Here is a 19,802-nt window from a genome sequence, read left to right on the forward strand (position 1 = left end):
GGATGCATAGAAAACACCAAAATAGAATCTACCAAGGAGTGGCTAATCTGCCTCTAAATCCACAGTAGTCACCTTTGCAACATATCACTTATTTCCCACTACCTCAAAGTTTAAGACTATTCCCCCTGATGCCTACAGAAGCTGTGCACAAGTTTTGGATTTAACATGCCAAGGTACTTAAAGTGACATAAAATGACCCACAGACACAAGAGAGTCTGGACAAAATGCCAGAAACCTGACCCTTACAAGTCTGCAGGTAAGCTTCCAGAAAGCACACTCCAAGATTCATATAGACACTTTGGAATTTGCTGCTGTGGGGTACCTCACATTAACTGGGGTTAAATCTTGAAGGTAAAGGACTTAAATTTCAAAGCTGAGACAGAACATGTTGCATCATTCAAGAGCAGCATGATGTGCAAGGTCAAGCAGAACTACGGAACAGTCATCCCTCCAAAAGTTCTGTTACAGAAACCATGTCAAGAGCTAAACTACTGGAGCAAACCAGTTTCTGAAAGTCTTATATATTTAACAAAACAAAAAATATTGGGGAAAAAAGTGCAAAATACAAATTCATGCAGTGCAAAGCAGCTGTCAGTATTTACTCATATTGGTGGCTGTTTCAAGCCACAGGACTCCATTATTAACTGTAATTACTAGAATTACTTTACTAACAGTAAGGTTCTGCATTACTAAGTTCTTGCAAAAAAACAACAATAAGAAACATAATTCATTCAAACTGGAAGCTGCTGGGACACTCATAACACTGATTTTCTTATTGCTTCTGTCTGTAGGCTGGGTTCAAGGTTAGCAGCAAGTTGTGCAGCAGTTTGAAAACTAAAGAGTAATATTAAAAATTCTTGAGAAAAATCTCAGTCATGAATTATATTTGGAAAAATTATCCCCTCGCTAACCTTTAAAGCTGTCAAGTGTAAGATGCAAATGTTTTCTGGATTTATATCACCAGTTGTCAGGGCACCACTTTGCTGTCAAGTGTCAGAAATTTCCACCTTCCCCAGTTTAAGAAAACAAATCGCGTACTGGGGTGTCCCTGTGTGGATTTTAAAACAATGCATGCCCTATCACCCTCTCCATATGCAAGCATGATGTGCTGTATCAAAAATGAAGAAATTGATTCAGCATTCTTCTCTCTTCGGAAGTTACATGGCTACACTGCAGTTTCCCAAATCTTGCCTGAATATTCCATTTGTCCTTTCCCTGTTCCATGTGTGGTTTTGTCAGTAAAGGCCACTGAGTTCATCTCTACTCTCCAGAACAACGAGAATAAACCATCCAGATTTTATCTGAATGAGTCACACAGAAATCACTTTGCTTAACACATGCTGCTTTGTATGTTTCATGAAATAAAACTCCATGCCAAAACTGATAAATGCATAGATTAATACTCCAGCTATCTCATCAACTGAAAAATCGTTCAGAAGCTGCAATTAAAAGAAACAGCATCTCACAAATAATTTTGAGATCTCATAGTTGCCTTCAATTGCCCATTTTTAAGTGTATTTCAACCCATGTATTCTCTGTAAGGTATCCAGTTACAGACAATTAAGTGAACACTTACTATTCCACCCCAGAGATAAACTGTGCCAACCCTCTAAAACAGGAGCCTTAGGAATTCTTCCTGGTCAGCACGAAAAATTCACTCAGCTCAACAGTGACTTCTCAAAAAAAAAAAATTGTTACATTTTCTAAAAATAACAAGCAAACAAAAAAACCCAAACAAACCCAGAACCCACCCCATCACAATTTCACATTAAAAAGACAAACCAACAAAACCGTGAAATAAGTCAGTTTTATATAAAATGCCACACTTAAATCAAGCTGTATACAAACTACATCTATTTTGTTCTCCAATATTTATGGACATTTTCTTTAGTTAAATTGGAAAAAAACTGATTAAAAAATGCAACTTCTGCAGCATGCAAAATGATAAAGGGCATTTGTCTGGGATTCATCTGATTGAAGAATAATGCTGAGTTCATTACAAGCTTACTTGAAGGTGACTCAAAAAGGTTTTTTTTAGAAGTCCTGTTCTTTATTGAGACTTCATAATTAGTTTCAACACCATCTGGTTAGAAATACTATTAAAAAATGAAAGTATTCAGGAAAAATATAAAGTCCAAAGTTTACAGAGCAGTTATCAACTTTCTGTATGTATACTCTTCTGTGTTAGAGACATGGAACGGGTCAAAAGCACACACCTAAGCTGGCTTCTTTAACAATGACCACATTTACAGAATGGCATACATATTTCACTTTTCCTTAAAATAAAAAAAATCCTGGAAGAACTTACTGAAAAAAACAGACTTTTTTAAACAAATGCCCTACCTAACATTTTACTCCAAGTTCTAACTTTCTCTCCTCCCAGCACTAAGTCTGGTACAATCATTTCCTTATCCTGTTTGTAGCCTATTTCATGCCACACCACTCTTGGCCCATTTGATCCATGGAAGTACCCTCTATTTATTCTGATTCTTTTTGGGCTTCTCCATGATTCTCACCAGCTGCTTGCCTCGGCAAGAAAGTGTCACTTAAAAAAACCTGATTCTGTAGTGTATCCATCTGAAACATCAAAAGCCTTGTAGCAAAAGAGAACTATCTCTAATTAAGTCATCTTTTGGGGTTTGCCTAGTACGTGATTTAGATTTGGCCTTCCTTCCCCTTCATGCAACAGGAAGCCTATGATGAAAGTTAGATGCTTTCAGTAACAAAGCCTAGCATGACAAAACACTGTGAAGAAACAAAGGCTTTTAGTATAACTTTCTGGCTGAAGCCAGAGGTCTGGGAAAAGCTGAGACAGGCTGCTTCTAACAGTAAGGTAGCGGAGCTCCCTCTATTGAATTAGCTGCCAATATCTCTTCAAAGCTTTAAAGATGCCAATTGTGGTCAGAATCAATGTTCTGATAAAAACCTAAAACCTGCCAGCCTGGGCAGCTGGGACCCGTCATGTATGCAAGAGACAGCTAAGGGAAGGGGACAGGCACCACACAGAGCCCATGACACATGCCAAAGTGTCACTGCCTGCCAGGGCTCCAGCCCTGGGGACTTCTGCTGTCCTTGGCTGCTGTTTGAGAGTTTTCCATCAGGTCCCAAACTGCTGTGCCCAATGGCCACGATTAACAATGCCAGGGCATACTACAGATGGTGCTACCACAGCACAAAACACAATACACGAGCACAGGTCAAGCTTTTGAAGTTTTTCTCCATAACAGGGGTTAACTGCACACAGAGTATCCTCTAAACAAAATATATGGATATACAGACTGCTGAAACACTTATTAAATCACCAACTGCACTTTTTACTTCTTATCAAGGGAATGGCTTAGTATTTCCACTGCTGTTGAAAGCACTTTGAACGCTTTCTACCCAAACGTTACAGAACTGTTCTAACCCCTGATAACCTCTAAAAATCATACCCTGCAGGTGCTCTTTCTCTCTACACTCTTTTATCACTTTTTCCCATTTTCTATGTCCCAAAAGAAGCACATTTATTATCAACAATAAAAATACTAGTTCAGAAGAAGCAGCACTGTTTTAACAAGCAAATATTTATTTGCCTTTCTGGAGACCTATATCCATGATAAAAAAAGGCAATTTGATCTTAAGCTAGGCAGAAATTCCTCAAAAGAGCCAACACTGTGGAGAAGTAGATTAACATCCACTGGTGTAGGAATGATTGTGATTCAAGCCATCCTCAATAAAACACACTGGCAAAGACAAAGGAAACAAAAGCAGAGAAGAAAAACATAAGAAAGAAACTTGATCTGATCACTGCCAGCAGTGGATTGTCAGAATACAAGGTGGATTGCAACCTCCTCTCTAAATGATGAGACATTTTCTAGTGTATTAATGGCAGAAATGTACAGCCTCCTTTAATATTCATCCTGTTCCCATTAGAGATAAAGAACATGTAGGTCAAAACCTTGTCTTCTGGGAAGATAACACTCAAGCATTTAATATTAAGGGGAGTTGTTAATATTCAGGGTTTCCTGGAAAAATCACGTTCTGCTTAAGTAATTTCTAATTATCACTCACAGCATTTACAGTTCCTTAAGAGTGTCTCATTTGAGCATCAGTGAATGGAAGCATAACTATTTTTCTTGAATACAGAGGAACTTGAGAGAAATCAGAATATTGCAACAGGTCCTCAATTCTCTTACAAATGTGGCCTTGCAGTTTACATGCTTTTTAATAAAAAAAATGACTGTATTACCAGAGGAAAAAGCTGCACACCAGCCAACTAAGAGGAACCCTGAGTAGCACTGAAGACAGAGCCTGAAGATTACAGGGTTTTAGACATAGTAAAAATCAATATATAAAGAAAGTCTAGCCTCCTATCAGAGCTGGCAGAAATAACCAAGACCATACTACGACACCATACTATTAGAGATGTGGAGAAACAGTTTCAACAATCAGCATGGCAGTATTAAAAAGCCACAAAACTCCCGTGTGTGAAACAGCAATGGAATAACCACTGGAGATCAGACCTCGAGCCAGCTTATGTGTGATCATCATGTTATGGTCATAGAGTACAGATCACAAGAAGGGAAGACTGAATATTGACAATCTAGTGTAAGGAGATCCAGTTACAAATTAGAGCTCCTAGAAAATAAGCCCATTCAGTCCCCCCAGGGTTACTAGGCTCAAAGTACATACAGAGAGGTGGGGCTCCTCTGTAATCAGTTTCCTACTAGCAAGCGGCTCTTACTTCTCCCAAGAAGTCCAAAACCACTTGGACCAAAAAATACCCTCCAGAAAGCCCTCTGGTAGGAACCTAAAGAAGCCCACAATGGTGTGTCATGTATGAACAGCCAATATATTAAAGCTAATGCTGCTACAGAAATGCTTGTTTTCATATGGCTTAGAGGGATCTCATATGGAATCAAGTATGATACCATGGAAATCTGCAGTGAGCACTCTTACCTCTTAAGACTATAAACCCCACTGCTTAAGTAAGATACTTGCAAGAAAATAGAGACCACAGTTTTGGCCCGATCATACAGATGTAATTTGCATTACGAAAACACTTCTCCTATTTTATTTTCCCCTTTATGTATCATCTTGCATAAATATTTAGAAGTTCTGTTCCTCAAAAATTTCTGCTGGAAGTAAGTCAACAAAAGAATTCTACTACAAAGAAGATAATATACAAACCCAGGCTAAATAATTTTAACAACCCTTGTTACTTTCAGGAAGGAGAATGGATGGTATTGCAAGAAAGGGGATTACTCTTACACAGGCTGGAGAGTGAAAATAAAATATCCTGAAATTAAATATGACTTGTGACAGATATATTTATTTCATGAACATAACAATATATATTTTCTTCAATAAAAATCACCTGGCTGAAATTTCAAGGATTTAGAGACCTGGATGATTTCTGTTGTTGCCCTCTGCATTCTCAGTGGTACAAACCCAACAGTAGAAGGGAGAGCATAAGAAAAATAGTTTATGTTGGAAGACTTTCACATCAAAAAAAACCAAACCCCTAAATATATCAAATGCTTCCCAAAGCAATCAATCTAACAATTAAAACTCACTTAGGAATGAGTTTTGTTACCTGAATGTTAGGCCACAAATACATGGCACACTGAAGCATATACACGTGGTGCAGATGTTTTCTGACTTCATTTTCAGAAAACCCATGTGAACTCCAGATCTTAATATAGAAATCTAGTTTCCCTTGCTCAAAGTCACACCAGATATACCAGGGAAAAAACGCAGTCAGAAGTGAGAACATAATGAGTGTCATGAATAAGATTACATGTTTCAGTCTCACTAGGCTTAGGCAATATTGGTAAAATGTAACAAGCCTAGTAATAGCAGGAGAGACTAAGAGCTTCCCTGTTGTAATCCACCAGAAAGCAGGGGGAGGGGGAAAGGTCATAATTAGTGCCTGATTAAGAGTTTACTTTCTTTTCACATACAGCCGTTCCTCTAGAGATGTATGAGATTATAATCCATTTTCTCACTTATTCTGACCTAGAGTCAGTCTCTTAGTGCCAAATGTGTACTTGGACCCCCTCTCTCTTTTTAAGATGGGTATCTTTCTAACCAGTTTATTCTCTGAAAAAACAAAAACAAGTTTTCTCATATGCTTTTAATACCTCATCTATTGCTTTCCATATCCAAAGCTCAAAGGGAACTCCCAAAAGCCAAGTACCATGATGGAGTAATACATCCATAATTTGTTAAAAAAACTAGCTATCATCTAAAATAGATGAGATAGCAAGAGGAAAGAACCCGTAAAACCGCAGCAATATCAAGACCTTTCTATAGGTATTTTTGCATGTAAGTATCTTTCATATTCCTCAGAATAAACAGAGAACTAGAGGCTAAAATCTACTACTGGGCTTTCCAGGCATTTCCAGTACTGCAGAGAAAGTTTGCAAGCTGAGGTGGGGCTGATTTCTCCCCACACACATTTCCTTACAAGTCAGTCTGAGCTTCTCCTTGGTGGGGCAAGGAAGGAATGAGGAGCAGAAAGAATAAGTTAAATGGTTTTGCTGACAGCCTATTAAGATCGTAGGTAGTCAAGTGACATGTTTTTATAGAGCTCCATCAACACAACCTTTGAGATAAAATATTTTATGGTTTCACATTTTCTTCAAATGGAAAATGTAGACAGACACACAATCACCAAGATCGTTTTGTATTTACTCAGCTAAATCTCTCCACAGAGGCAAAGTCTTGCTTCTTAGAAGCTGAGGTGCTTATCCCTCTGATAATCCACATGCCTTCAAGATTTCCTAAAATGAACTATCTTTCCTCAAGACTTTCTCTGCATCACAGCAACCAGTATTCTTTGTAAGCTCTGCCACCGGGACTAGTATTTATTATGTCCAACAGTGATTATACCCTGTGTTTGCCAAAGCAAAAGCCAAGCAGCACAGCCTCATACATGGCTTACGGTTCCAATATTGCTGTTGATTCTGTCTGGAGCTTTTTTACTATTCTATTTGAAATTACAGATTCAGCAGGCTTGCTTTACTGTTGTAGCTAGTTTTCAGTTTTCCACTTGGAGCTTGTAAAACACAAGTATAAATACACCTAGTGAAAAAGGTCTCCTCTTCTCTTTAATTTCGCCAAAATCATACTGGCCGTAAATAGTTAACCGGAGAGCACGTAACAACCAGGCAGAAGCCAGGAATGAAAAACCATCAGCAGCTCCAACACTTCTGCAAACCCTCCGTTGTTGCAAAGGCACACAGAGGCAAAGCCATTTCTTAAAGCAATACAAAATTTTACCACAGGCTGACGCTCTTTCTACAAGAATAATGAGACGGTCCCCGCGCTGAATGCAGAACTCCTCACTTCACAGCTTTTCCCTCAGACTTCACTTTCACGCTCAATATTTACAAAACAAAGCCTACAAACACCTCATAGCCAAAATATTCCCAGAACAATTAGGATATTTAGCACTCTCTGCGCCTTCCTACTTCCCCAGCGCCTCTCTCAGGAGCGCTTTTACGGGCGGAGAGAGGAAGCGAAGTTACCCACGCGATCCCGATGCGCCGGAGCAGCCTCAGGCACGCAGCGCTGCCCCGGGGCTGCCCGAGCCGGGGGCACCGACAGCGGGGCTGCCCGCGGGGCCGAGTGCCCGCCGCGCTCCCGGCTCCCGGCGGCAGCGGAAAGCGGCGGGAGGCCGCCGGTCCCGCGTTGTGCCCGCACGGCCACGGGCGGCACGGAAGGCGCGGAGGGCAGAAGCGGCTGAAGCGCCGAAGTTGAAGGCGGCTCGCTGCACAGACGCGCCGCTCAGCCTGCAAGTGAAAGCGGCACCGCACCGGGGCTCGGCTGCCGCTCCCGCGGGGGCAGCGCTGCTCGGCGGCCGCTGACAACGCCCTGGAGGGACCCCACCGCCGCTTCCCACGGGGAAAGATGAGACCAGCGCGTCTCGATCCCCCTCACCGCTGGGGCAGCTCCTGCCTTTCCGGCAGGAGAGACAGCATCCGCCGGCGCACCCTCGGAGGGTAGGAGAGGACCGCTCTCCTCCAGAAGCGCAGCGGGGTGCGGCGGGCACCAGCGGTCGGGAGCGGCCCCCGGCGATCAGGGAACCCGCGGTAGGTGCTGGGGCGCTCCGGGGGCGGCGGGCGGGCACCGCCACCTGCGCCCCGGCCTCCCCTCCGCCAAGTTACGCGCGGCCGGGACGGCGCGGCCGCGGCCACCGCTTCCCGCGGGCGGGCGCTCACCTGGGGGCAGGCAGAGAGCGGAGAGCAGCAGGCAGAGCAGGGGCGGCAGCGGGCAGCGGCGGCAGGAGGCGCAGGCGGCGGCGGCGGGGGGCTCCATCATCCCGCCTGCCCGCGGCGGGACCGGGAGGCGGCGGCGGAGCGGGGCGGCGCGCCCGCGGGGGCTCTTCCCTCTCGCACCGGAGCGCGGCAGCGACTTCTCCCTCGTCGAAGCCGGGAGGAAGCAGCGGCGGCGGCTCTCTCCCGGCGGCGGGAGCAGCGGTAACTTCCCGGGCGCGGGCGGCGGGGCGGCTGCTGTCCCTCTCGGCGCGCAGCGAGGAACCACTCCGCACCGGAGCAGGTGGCGGCTCCCTTCTGGCAGCCGAGCGGCGCTCCAGGACTGAGCGCTGCGGCGGGAGAGGCGGAGCCGGGCGGCGGCGGCGGCGGGGCTGGCCCGGCCCCCGAGCCCCCGCCCCGCCCGGAGCGCGGCGCTGTGCAGGCGGGGGGAGCCCCGCGGGCAGCCCCGACGCCGCTGCCGCCCCGGGACGTGCGGGATGTGCGGGATGTGCGGGCCCCCAGCCCGGCCATGTGCCGCTGCCCCCGGGGCGGCGCTGTGCAGGCGAGGGGCCGGGGCTGCCGGGCATGCGGGACAATCCGATCCCCCCTTCCCCTACTCCTGCTTTGCTTCTGCTCCGTGCATGGGCTGTTCTCTGGTGCTGTAGGATGCGTGTTGGTTACGAGTATTGCAAATCCAAAGCTAGAAAATAATGAAATAATAACGACAATGCTCGTTCTGTTGGGTGTATAGAAACCTGATTGTGCTTCCTCTGAGCCAAAATTAAAAAAAAAAAAGGGAAAAAATTTAAAAAGCAAAGACAGTAACAATCAGCTTAATCTGATTTAATGGATATAGCAGAGGATTGGATAAAAGGAGGGGAGCTCACAACACTCTGGTTGCATGAAGAAATGCACTGCAGGGTGAAGAGGGATCTTTCGTCACTTGTGGAAGTCGGCTGCCCTAAAGGTCAAAAAGATTCCTCATCAAAGCGATGTAATCCAGAAGCAGCGCTTTCATGCACAGTGCTCCATTCTCCTCCTGTTTCGGTCTGAGTAAGCAGCGCTGTTTCACTGAGAGGGAAATGAGCACGCTGGAGCCGCACAGCGAGTTTCTCAGTTAACAGTTCTGCACTATCAACATGTAGCCCACGCAGTCATGTGAAGTAAACCTGATGTCCAAAATCTGAAGTATGAATCATGCACATAGTTTGGTCTTTTCAGAGGGACTTTCTAGTAGTGAAATCCGAAGTGTCAAGTGCTCTATCTGACTTCACCATGTGATGATTTGAATTCTTGGAACGGGAACTTCCCCAAAACGCCGGAAAATGAAAGACAAACTTAGCCAGTCTGTTGTGCTATTCTCAAAACAATTTTCTTGAAGTCTAACAATTAAAAATACTTAAACATTACAGTGATAACAGTGTGTTTAGAGAAACACAGCCTGTGTACTTTTTTGCGTATCATGCTTGTTTTTTGTAAAGAGGGGTAAAGAATATTTGGCTTTTAGAACTTTAAAGTGTTGTCTTCACTTCAAAAAGTCCTTCTGTTCTTCCACATTATTATTATTATTATCTTTCATATTGTGTACAGCATGCCATGTAATCAGTTTTAAAAATACTTTACTTTCTAGGCTTACTGCTCAGCAGAGCTCTGTCATTTTTTGTTTTCTCAGCAGATTTCTCTTTATGGACGTATCACTAAGCAGATTAAAAAAATGCTACTTTTAAGATCAATAATCTTGTTTTCCTGTTGAAGCGAATTAGTGTTTCCCATTCAGTTTTTTTGGTTTGTTGTTTTTTTTTTTTTTTTTTCCTTGTGTGTTTAGAAGTTGTAGGGTAATCATTAGTGGGGAAATGTAATATTTCTCTTTCTGCAAAACCTGGAGACCTCCTCAAATTCTTGAGAGATTCTCAATAGAATTGTGCTGAGATGACCATCTAGCACAGTTCAAACTTTTATTCCTACTTTGTTTTTTTTTTTAATTTCTAGAGCTTTTAATAGTAGGTGCTGATTTTGCAACAACTTGGGCTCCATTAAAAATTAGGGCCTAATCCTCTCTCCTGCATTGATATGGGCAAGTGTTGAAGTGAATAAAATTGTGGCTGGCAAAAAAAGGCGGAAAAGGCCAACTCTAGAAATGCTCTGAGTGTAAATAAACATAAGAAAAGGCTTACAGGCCAGAATTCACTCTGCATTTATTACCTGTTTGCTTTTTTTTTTTCCAACATGGCAATAGCGAGATCAATTTGTATAAAGGCAAACACATGGTTTGCTGGTTTAGGGAATTAAATAATGCCCAAGTACCTTGTTTTCAAAGCAGATGATTAACTGCTGCCTCATTTGCATCAACATAATGAGTAGTGTATGTTCTCTCTCACTGGGGGAAGGGATAAGGAAATCTTTATGAATATTATAAATAATTTCCAATGGCATGGTGCAGAAACTAAAAGGCAAGCTATAGAACTATACATTTCAGGCAGGCAAAATATACAGAGTAATTTTACAATTTGTGCTCAAGATAGTATTGTGAAAAATTATTGGAGGACTGTTTTGCTCTGAATGTGTTGCCTAAAGTCTGTAAGGAATATGAGAAATGTGAGAGATTACATTAAGGACATAATACTTTAATCAGAAGTATGATTTGTTTAGGGTTTCCCTCACTCCTTTGTCATTTATCTTCAAAGCTGTTTCTACCTTTCACATGAAAGGAGCTCTTTGAATTCTGAGTAAATAGAAAACATCTCAAGCTCAGATTGCTTAAGTGTTTTGATAACTTTACAGGATTTTAAATGTGATTAGAAATTGTTAAGATAATTATTAAAGATATCTTTATATGCAATGTCATTTTAGCTATCCTCAGTTCTGAGACTTTATAACTAATTCTTTTAATGTCTATTAGGTTGATAGAATATAGATTTTTTTTTTCCTACAGATTATTTTCTTGGGCCATGCTCCTCTTCCTATTGAAGTTAATGGGAGCATGAGTGAGGCACTGATCTGCTGGAAAAGCAGCAACTGCCAGGCTTTAAAGTCCAAAATAAATATTTATTTTGAAGAAGTTAAAACACTAGTACAAAAAAATCTGTAGAAAATAACTGTTTTTGAAAAGCAATAACAATAATAATGCATTGTTAAATGTTTAATCCTATCAAACCATAGATTTTCTATTTATGTGACAAAGTGGATTGAAAGTGTAATCCATTAATAATGGTTGTGCATAATAACAAAGAGTTTTTGTTAAGCTGAAACATCATTTCCCTTTAGCAACAGGTACATAAAACACTTTGGAAGCCAATTTCTAGCAAGAATAATAGAGAATAGTGTTTAATAGAGCACAATGCTCCTGATAATTTAATCTGTTGTTAATAGTGAGTGGATGACTGTTAATATTGTTTCAAGGAAACTTTGAGGGCTGGTTTGGCTCAGCACTCAAAATACAGTCTGCAAAGTGGAGACCTGTTGTTGAAACTGCCCTTGAATTGTAAGACAAGCATTGAACACAATGTCCAGCCTTGCATTTCTGCAAATCTAGTTCTGTTAGTTTGGCTGAGCGCTGCTGGGACAAAGGTGTCAATTCAGAAGAGACTTGCATGGATTTAGATCGTTGTCATTTGTGTTAAAATGTGATTCAGCATTATCTAACACCAAGGGTTAGGCATATGTGTAATCCATACAGCTGGTTACAACAGAGACACAGGAATTTTTGGTGACTCAGCTGGGACCTGGCTCATGTTTTATGACTCTTGAGAAATCCACAGGGTGCTTCCAGTCCCCTTAGGTGCCTTGAATACCTTTAAACACCAGACTGTGAAAATCTGAGCCAAAGCATGTTGAAGTCAAGCAGAGTCTTTCACTGATTTTGCTTGATTGCACTAGAAGCTGTGGTAGATGAAGACTCATATCTGTCAGGAGTTGTATTGCATTGCTCAGTGTTGGCACATGAGGATAACTGGCAGTGAAGTCTTTCTGAAGTCGATCAGCTGTACATGGTCAAGTACAACTCTAGGTTCTAAAGTGTTTCAAACAGAACATGCAGGACACATAGAAAATGGTCAGAAACCAGAGCTGGCAAAAAAGTGAACTGTGACCAATAGTAGCAAAGAAGAAAGCCTACTTAATTGGGGTTTTTGCAGGTATCTGCAAACTTGTCTTTCACCTAAGTAAACAAGACCCATATATTTGGAATAAATAAAAAACCTTTGCAAATTACAGTATGAATACCTTTCAGTATTTCTTCACTGCAAAAATCATACTACTCATGAACATTAGCAAATGCCTGCCAGTGTTGTTATTACAGTAATCAGTATAGCAATTAGGCTCCTGAAACAAACTTATTTTCCTACTACCCATGTCCAGTGCACCTGTTTTTTACATAATTTAACCACAGGACCAGCACTGTACAAACATTCATTAAAATAACATTACATTTGTATTATATACAAGATACCCAGAATGCTTTCAGCTGAGATTAAATTTCCATAAAATACAAGTGGAACATGAGAATAAGGAGTTTGTAGAATAGCTGGTTGGCTTTAAAAGTTTGTGATCTGCCTTAAAAACAAACATGAAGAAAATAAATTTTTTAGACTATAAGCAGGTATTGTGCACAAAATAGACAAGAGTCACATTAGATGATGATGATTGAGAAGTGCACAAAGACAAAAAGCAATCCAGTTCTTTAGGCTGGACCAGTATATATCAACTTTCCCGGCCACCTACTTGTCTTTTGTGAAGGCTCAATGACTTTTTCCTCTGCCTTTCTCATAAAGGTTTGAGGTAGGTTAAAGTAAGCAGTTTTCAGATTTCAGGTCTCTTTTTTTTTTCATTACAAAATCCACTTATGAGGGCAAAGAATTATTTTTCTGTAGGTATCCAGTAGGATACACAATTGCAAAGAGTAGCACTGGTAATATATTGGAGAAGTAGAATAGCTATAATACAAAGAATGAGATTATTAGCATTGCTAAAATGCTTAGACTGTTTCTCCTTTTCTCAGTGTCCATGGAACCCAATTCTTTGACTTCTTGTGCTTGACAGTCCCTAAATGTAACAGGAAAATACCTTAATAATATCGGATCTGATGGGCCTCCTGCACTAAGGAGCATCCTTGACAAGACCCATTGCATTCTGCCAGAAATATCCTGCAAGCAGTTCTGCAACACCTGGTTTGCAATGTTGGCATGCTGTGAAGGAGCAGGAAAGAGCAGAGTGTCATGGGATTTATTAGGATGTCACTGAGCTCCTCTGCCCTGCTGGATGAGCTCTTTACACTTACCCACAGCTGGCCTGCCTGTGTGCAGGATGCACTTTCCTGAGTCTCAAGTGATGCAGAGCACAATTCTCAGAGGGGCTCAGCCAAATCCTGGCTTGGGAAGTTGCTTCTTGGGCTGAGGAGCCTTTCCACAGGGCTGTTCACAGAGGAGTGGAGTGCTGTTGGTGTTGGTGCCAGCCTCACCTGGAAGCAATTCCCCATCTGTTCTCTTGATGTCACTTGTGGCTGAGGCTTGGACTGGCTTGATTCTTGCAAGGTCAGCTCTGTGATAATCTGCCCCAGCTTCCAAATCTGGGCCTGTGTTTCCCAGTTCTGCTCACAGTGCCAAAGCAAGTGCAGACAGCATCCTGGCAGAGGGGAATGGAGGCCCGCTCTGGCCAGCAGCCTCCTTTTATCCCTGCTGCATGCTGCCACTCATTATTGCAACATTAAATCATGGCATTTTATAAGGTAGGCACTCAAATAGCTTTCACCTTTGTCCTGCCTTTCATTTGAGGATTTCAGATTCTGTGAGAGCATTAAGTGCTTGGCAGCCTGTGACATTGGACAAGATACTGAACCCTAGAGATATGAACAGCTTTCCCAATCTGTTTGAAAAACCAATGGTGATTAAAAGAAAGGATTCAGAGTTCCTGAGATTTCACCCTCAGCCTCCCAAACTGAAACTACTCTGTTTATATTTCTGTTGGTTAGGGAAAGGTAATGAAAACAAATGTAAAGATCAGAAGCAGGGCAGGTAGTCAATTCAGTGAAATGCTCCTGCTTGTACTAGTTAGTGTGCTCATGTTTAATTTTCAAACTTAGCCAAGGGGAGAAAAGTGGAGCTAACTCATTCAGAGTACGTTGGGGATTTTCTCCTTTGCATTATGAAAACAGCAGTGAAAGTAAGGATGGAAAGAAATAAGGTATGTTTTATGGAAACTTTGAGTGCAAGCTGTGGAGAAAACTTTGCTCTTTATCCACCTGGAGACCACTTGGTTTTAGATCTGCTTGTGGCTGAAGAAAATCAGTGAAAATTGAGCAAACTTGTAGGTCTCTGTGGAAGATGGACAGGGCAAAGGCAGCTCAGAGCCTTTCGTGCCTGCTTAGAACTTACTTGGACCAAAGGAAATTTGTTTCCTCTTCTGCAGAAGCAATTTTCTTCCTTTTTTGTCTTGAGTGAACCACAGAACCTTGTTCAAGAGCTGAAGAATGATGAGTTAGTGTTGAGTAGAGAAGGTGCACCATACTGCAGAGTTCAGATCCTTCAAAGTACTGCTTCTTTGAGAGATACAAATAATAAAGGAGAAATGAGAAAATGAGAGATGGTGATAAAATGAGAATTGGAAAGGAAGGATTAAAATAGAGAGTTAGTACCAGGTTCACACTGGTTTTCAATAGTAGGACACTGGATTCTGCACATCCCAAAGCTGGGCAGTTTCCTTGTGTGACAGGTATTGCCTCAGGCCCTAGTAATCAGTTTTCCTTTACACTCTTGATGGTAGTAGCAGACTTTCTCATGCTGCATGACTTTTAACATATGCAGCTTTCATTCATTAACTTAGAGGAGAGGGTCAGCAGGAAATCAATGATGCTTTTTTTTTTTCTTTTTAATGTAGCCATATGCAGAACCATTAAAATGAATCCACTGTCTGTTCCAGCATTGCAATTTCTTCCTTGCAACGTTTATTGCAGTGTGTCTGCCCCCAGTTGTGCTACATCAGCACTTGTAGATTAGGAAGAGCAATTCCTACGTAAATGAAAGGAATTGGTTTTTTCCAGTCTGCCAATTACCCAAGGTAGGAATAGGCCTGCTTCAAGGGATAAAAAGGCCACCAGTTGATTGTGTTCCTCAGAACCATGTATTGTCAGATCCCTGGAAAAAATGTAATTGATCCTTTCTCATTTAACTGGATACCTGTGTCAAGGCTAGATTTGTAAATTCTATTTTTAAATGCTTGAAGATGGAAAGGTTTTCAAGACCAGACTCTTAAGATTGCAACACAACTTAGGTGAATAGTATTGGAATATCTCCCTTATAATGCTGGCTCTTCAGAAGGTGATACCTTTTCAAGGTGCACTCTTGAAAAGGACACAGTGATTGGAACTGTTGAAAACAGAGAGTTTAATTAAATCAGCAGAAAATTGTCAACATGCTTGAAGATGTGATGTGGAGAGAGAGCACATGGATTTAGAGAAATAGCCATGTATGAATTATGATTATGATATATATGTTGCATTAGAGCAAAAAGGCTCTGAAGTGTTTGGACTCACTTTAAGTAGCTTTGCTGTTCTGGAACAAGGAAGAGCTCCTGCTACAGATAGTTTACAGATTAACTAGATAGGATGAGTGTAGTGTGTTTTGAAGGCAAATTGTTTTTCTTGTACATCATCCTGGCTCAGTTGAATACATTACACTTTGTACACATTTCTTTTTTATGTTAGAGGAAAAAAATGTAGAAAAAAACCAAAACAAACCTGAAAAAACTTTTGATTTGCAGATATTATAGTAGGACATGTATTTTCATAAAAATGAACTTGTAATTACCGCCAATAAACTGTAGTGATGTCTTTGGGAAGGTGATTTATGGTGTTTTTTGTTGGCAGAAGATGTAACCACAGGTTGTTGGATTAGACACCAGTGCTGAGTCACAGTTTAGAAGGTAATACCAATTACTGGTGCATCCCTGTGAGAGAGTCTCACTGTAGCAGCTGCCCCATGTGTTTCCACTGGCTAAAATAATCAGTGCAATTATACAAGCAGTGCTGCAAGGGCTTTTTTTTTTTTTCATACAGAGTGCTGAGAATTTCTGATAAGGATGGATAACTAATATTTTGGCAATCAATTTAGTAGCAGTCTTCAACTCAAAGGCTGGAAGACAATTGTTATCAGCTGTCTCAGGATCACACTCTGCAAGAGGTGGATTCGCAAGCACATTGTAGATTTCAAGGTCAGATTCTCATTCTGTCAGGACGTCTGTAATGGTTCTTAGTTAGGAATGGCAGTAAGAAGGGTTCAAACTTGCCTGGCATCAATGTTCTGAAGGTTTGCAGTTAGTAACAAGAAGGAGAGTCTACCTATTTTGCTTAGGGAAAACTTATCAAGACCTCTCTACTTTTCTGGCTTTCATTTGACCTAACTTTTTAAGTCTATGACATTTTTCAGAGGGCGATTTATTCCCTTGACTCTGCTACCCAGAGTTTTAATTTATTTGCAGACTTGCTGTTCACTGTACTCTCTCATTGTCAAACAATCTCCCATGTCTCACAGACAAGATGTTTCTGTTTCATGCCATGTTTGGAAGGATAGTGTTTGTATTCCCAAATCGCCATTACAAATGGTGGGTCCCTGATTTCCTGGGGATGGCTGATCCCATTTCCGTGTGATGTAGTGAATTGATTCCTTGTTTTGCTTTGTTTATATGATGGCTTTACTTTCCCTGTTAAACTCTCTTTATCTCACCCTAAAAGTTTTTTCACTCTTACCCTTCTGATTCTCTCACGCACGTTTTGGGGAATGAGCAAATGGCTGGGTGGCTCTGAGCTGCCTTTCAGAGTTAACCAAAAACAGGTCTTGATCCTTACATAATTGTTTCTGACCCTTTGCTCGAATTTATCTTCTGTTTTGTACTTTTTAAAATTCACCCAATGCTAAAGATGTTACACAATCACTACAAGTGAACAGGCTTTGTATCGCTTTACTAATAGATAATGACATACACAAAATAGTGGTCATGCCACTTGTTCACCTACAAAATTGAATATTCAATATGTAGTTCAAGATAAGAAGATTCATCTGTGTAAGGGTATTTGTTAAGTGTAAGATGTATACTGAAAAAACATTTGATCCTCAAACTAAACTTTTCCCCTGCTGTTTTCTTGTAAGACAGTTATAAAATCTATTTAAACAAACAAAAAAAAAGGATGCATTAATCACAGTGCTCTGCACCTTGCTCACATTCATTCACCCATTCTTTAAGTATAAATCTTTCAGCCTTGTTGCTTTCTCACAGAGATAAAAGGTCAAAACAAAAGAAAGAGGAGTTGGAAATGGGAAGAGAGTGTAGACATTTTGTAAGTCCTTTTGTGGGAGAGATGGGGAAGGAAATTAAAATTTACTTCAATGAAACAGCGCAGCAGTGTAGGAAATTTCAGTTTTCTGAGAGTGGAGGTGAGGTTTTAGAGAGGCATAAATGAAGATTACTGAAGTGAATGCTGCTGTTAGGCAGACAGGTTTCCACTTTCTTTTGAACCACTGCAACTAATTTTGCATGCATTGTGAGCTTTTTTTTTTGCAAATCATATCTCTTTTGAGAGAGATGAACCCCTTGAAAAGCAGAACACTCTAAAAGGCAACTAGGAGGATTTGAGCCTATAATTGAGCTCCTACTAAATTAATGTTGCATTGTCAAATGCTACTTGATGACATGGAGGATGGCACAGCCATGTAATTCTTATATTGTATGAACCAAATTCTGAGGTCTTAAGAGGTTCTTAGAGATGGCATCTATCTCACTTATAGCTAAGTGGCTCTTAAATTTAAAAAAAGAAAAAGAAGAGAATAATAGTACTTAGAGGCAGCTTCTGTGAAGTGCTCGTCATGCATAGTTCCAACAGCACTTTAAGAAAGAATGTCAGTATCATTATTTATATTGAGTTTGATTGGGAAACTGAGGCAGGGGATGGAGGGAATTGAATTTCTGAATCAACAAGTAGTCTGTAAAAAACTCAAAAACAGCTACAAAGTCTGGTAATGCCCTGTAATCTACATCATCTTGTTTTTTTCCTCTGAGTGTTGCTTGAGAATAAGCTAACCTTGAGAGAAACTCTTCAAGTGGGCCACTTCAGTTCTTTCAGAAATGTTAAGAAGTCTGAATTTGAGAATTTTTTTTTAATCCAATGCCTCTTGGTATTGAATCCTTCATGTCCTTCCCAAAGTATATGTGAAGCCTTTGTGGAAGCCATGGATAATCTGGAAAATGGTATTATTAGGAGGAAGGCAGCATTTTGATTTATCTTCTTTGCATTCAAGTCATACACTGTGGTCTTTGTTATTTCAATAGCTGACAACTACAAGGACCAGAATGAAGAGCAGGGAGAAGGCTGAGCCAGCGATGACAGAAGGAGAGCTAATACATTGGCACAGGGGCTTTGCAATGGGTGCATTATCCTCCAGTGGCAGCAGATTGCCCTCTCAAGGTATTTATTCAAAGACATTACTGAAGCTAAGTCCTGCTGAAACATGAAGTGTTAGATAATGCTGGTTAACTGTGATTTGCATCTGTGTGCAATGAAATAAATTACGATGAGGTTTTTTGTTTTTTTTTTTTATGAAATCATCCTTGGGATATTACATATGCAATACATAGGATGTGTTATTTACCTGTAAGTAAACCGAAGCTAGACAAAGCTATGTGGAAACCATGGGAGGCAGAGAGGCAAGGGACTTTTCTTGTACAGGTACTCAGGTGACTACTACAGTTAATGTAATAGGCATTATAATTACTTGTTTTATGAACTTTTCATCATGAGGCCCTAAGTTCTGATCACAAGATGAGCAGTACCATCATTGTTATGGAACATTCATGGGAAAAGATGGATGGAATTATGTGACTCACTGGGGTTCAGAGTGTTGAGGCTGTTCATGGCTGTAGGAATTGGGTCTTGATTTTTCAGAATTATGTCATGTTCCCCATGCAGAGCAGCGGCTGTTACTGATGATTCCTACTGTTTGAACACATGGAACACAGCAGCAGTGGCTACACACGATTGTAGGTGTATGTATATAAGGGAATTAGTAGATTCGAAATAAGTTTGGAAATACCTTTGCCTTCTGAACAAACAGTACATTAGATTCAGAACTAATCCACTCTTTAACAAGGTGGGAAAATTAGTCGGTTGCAGCTGGTAGGAGGCTGAAGAATAGTGAGAAACAGTTGCGGACACATATTGTATGCCTGCTAACTCACATTCTTGGTTTTGGTCCTTTTTATTCCTAAATGTATAACTATTTTATTTTAGTATAGTAGGTTTGAGGAAAAAAATTGTTAAGCATAATACTTTGCTTACTAAGCTAATCTTTGCATAATTTCTGTCCAGAGCTAATTTATTTTTGTTATTCAAATTTACTCCAATGTCATGTTTGAGGGGTCTTAACACTCTTGTGCAACATATGCAAGCTGATCTTAATAAACAGGCCATTATGGAGTTTATATGTCAGTATGAAATTGAGATTTTTACTTGTCATTTATTTATATTAAAACTTTCCTGTACTGTCAAGAGACATATGCAAAAAAAAAGTATTTTTGCATGAA

The 19,802-nt window shown here is 41.0% G+C and overlaps 1 protein-coding gene and 1 long non-coding RNA gene across 18 annotated transcripts in view; one reads left to right on the forward strand and one right to left on the reverse strand.

Annotated features, from left to right (window-relative positions):
• The window catches only part of ALCAM (activated leukocyte cell adhesion molecule), a 115,981-nt gene extending 107,379 nt beyond the window's left edge, over window positions 1-8,602 (reverse strand). For 2 of the 3 annotated variants that reach the window (XM_014269432.3, XM_074536067.1), the window contains exon 1: window positions 8,205-8,602. In XM_014269432.3, coding sequence (XP_014124907.2) covers window positions 8,205-8,304 — 100 coding nt within the window. In that variant the 5' untranslated portion in view covers window positions 8,305-8,602. The remainder of the gene's footprint in view (window positions 1-8,204) is intronic. The other variant, XM_005490401.4, reaches the window with a different exon arrangement.
• Window positions 7,211-19,802, forward strand: part of LOC113459698 (uncharacterized) — a 201,238-nt gene continuing 188,646 nt past the window's right edge. For 14 of the 15 annotated variants that reach the window (XR_012579180.1, XR_012579181.1, XR_012579188.1 and 11 more), the window contains exon 1: window positions 7,211-8,075. This is a non-coding gene — a long non-coding RNA (uncharacterized LOC113459698). Of the gene's footprint in view, window positions 8,076-18,551; window positions 18,688-19,802 lie in introns of all 15 variants that reach the window. The other variant, XR_012579183.1, reaches the window with a different exon arrangement.

This window comes from Zonotrichia albicollis, chromosome 2, assembly GCF_047830755.1.
Source record: "Zonotrichia albicollis isolate bZonAlb1 chromosome 2, bZonAlb1.hap1, whole genome shotgun sequence".
NCBI lineage: Eukaryota > Metazoa > Chordata > Aves > Passeriformes > Passerellidae > Zonotrichia > Zonotrichia albicollis.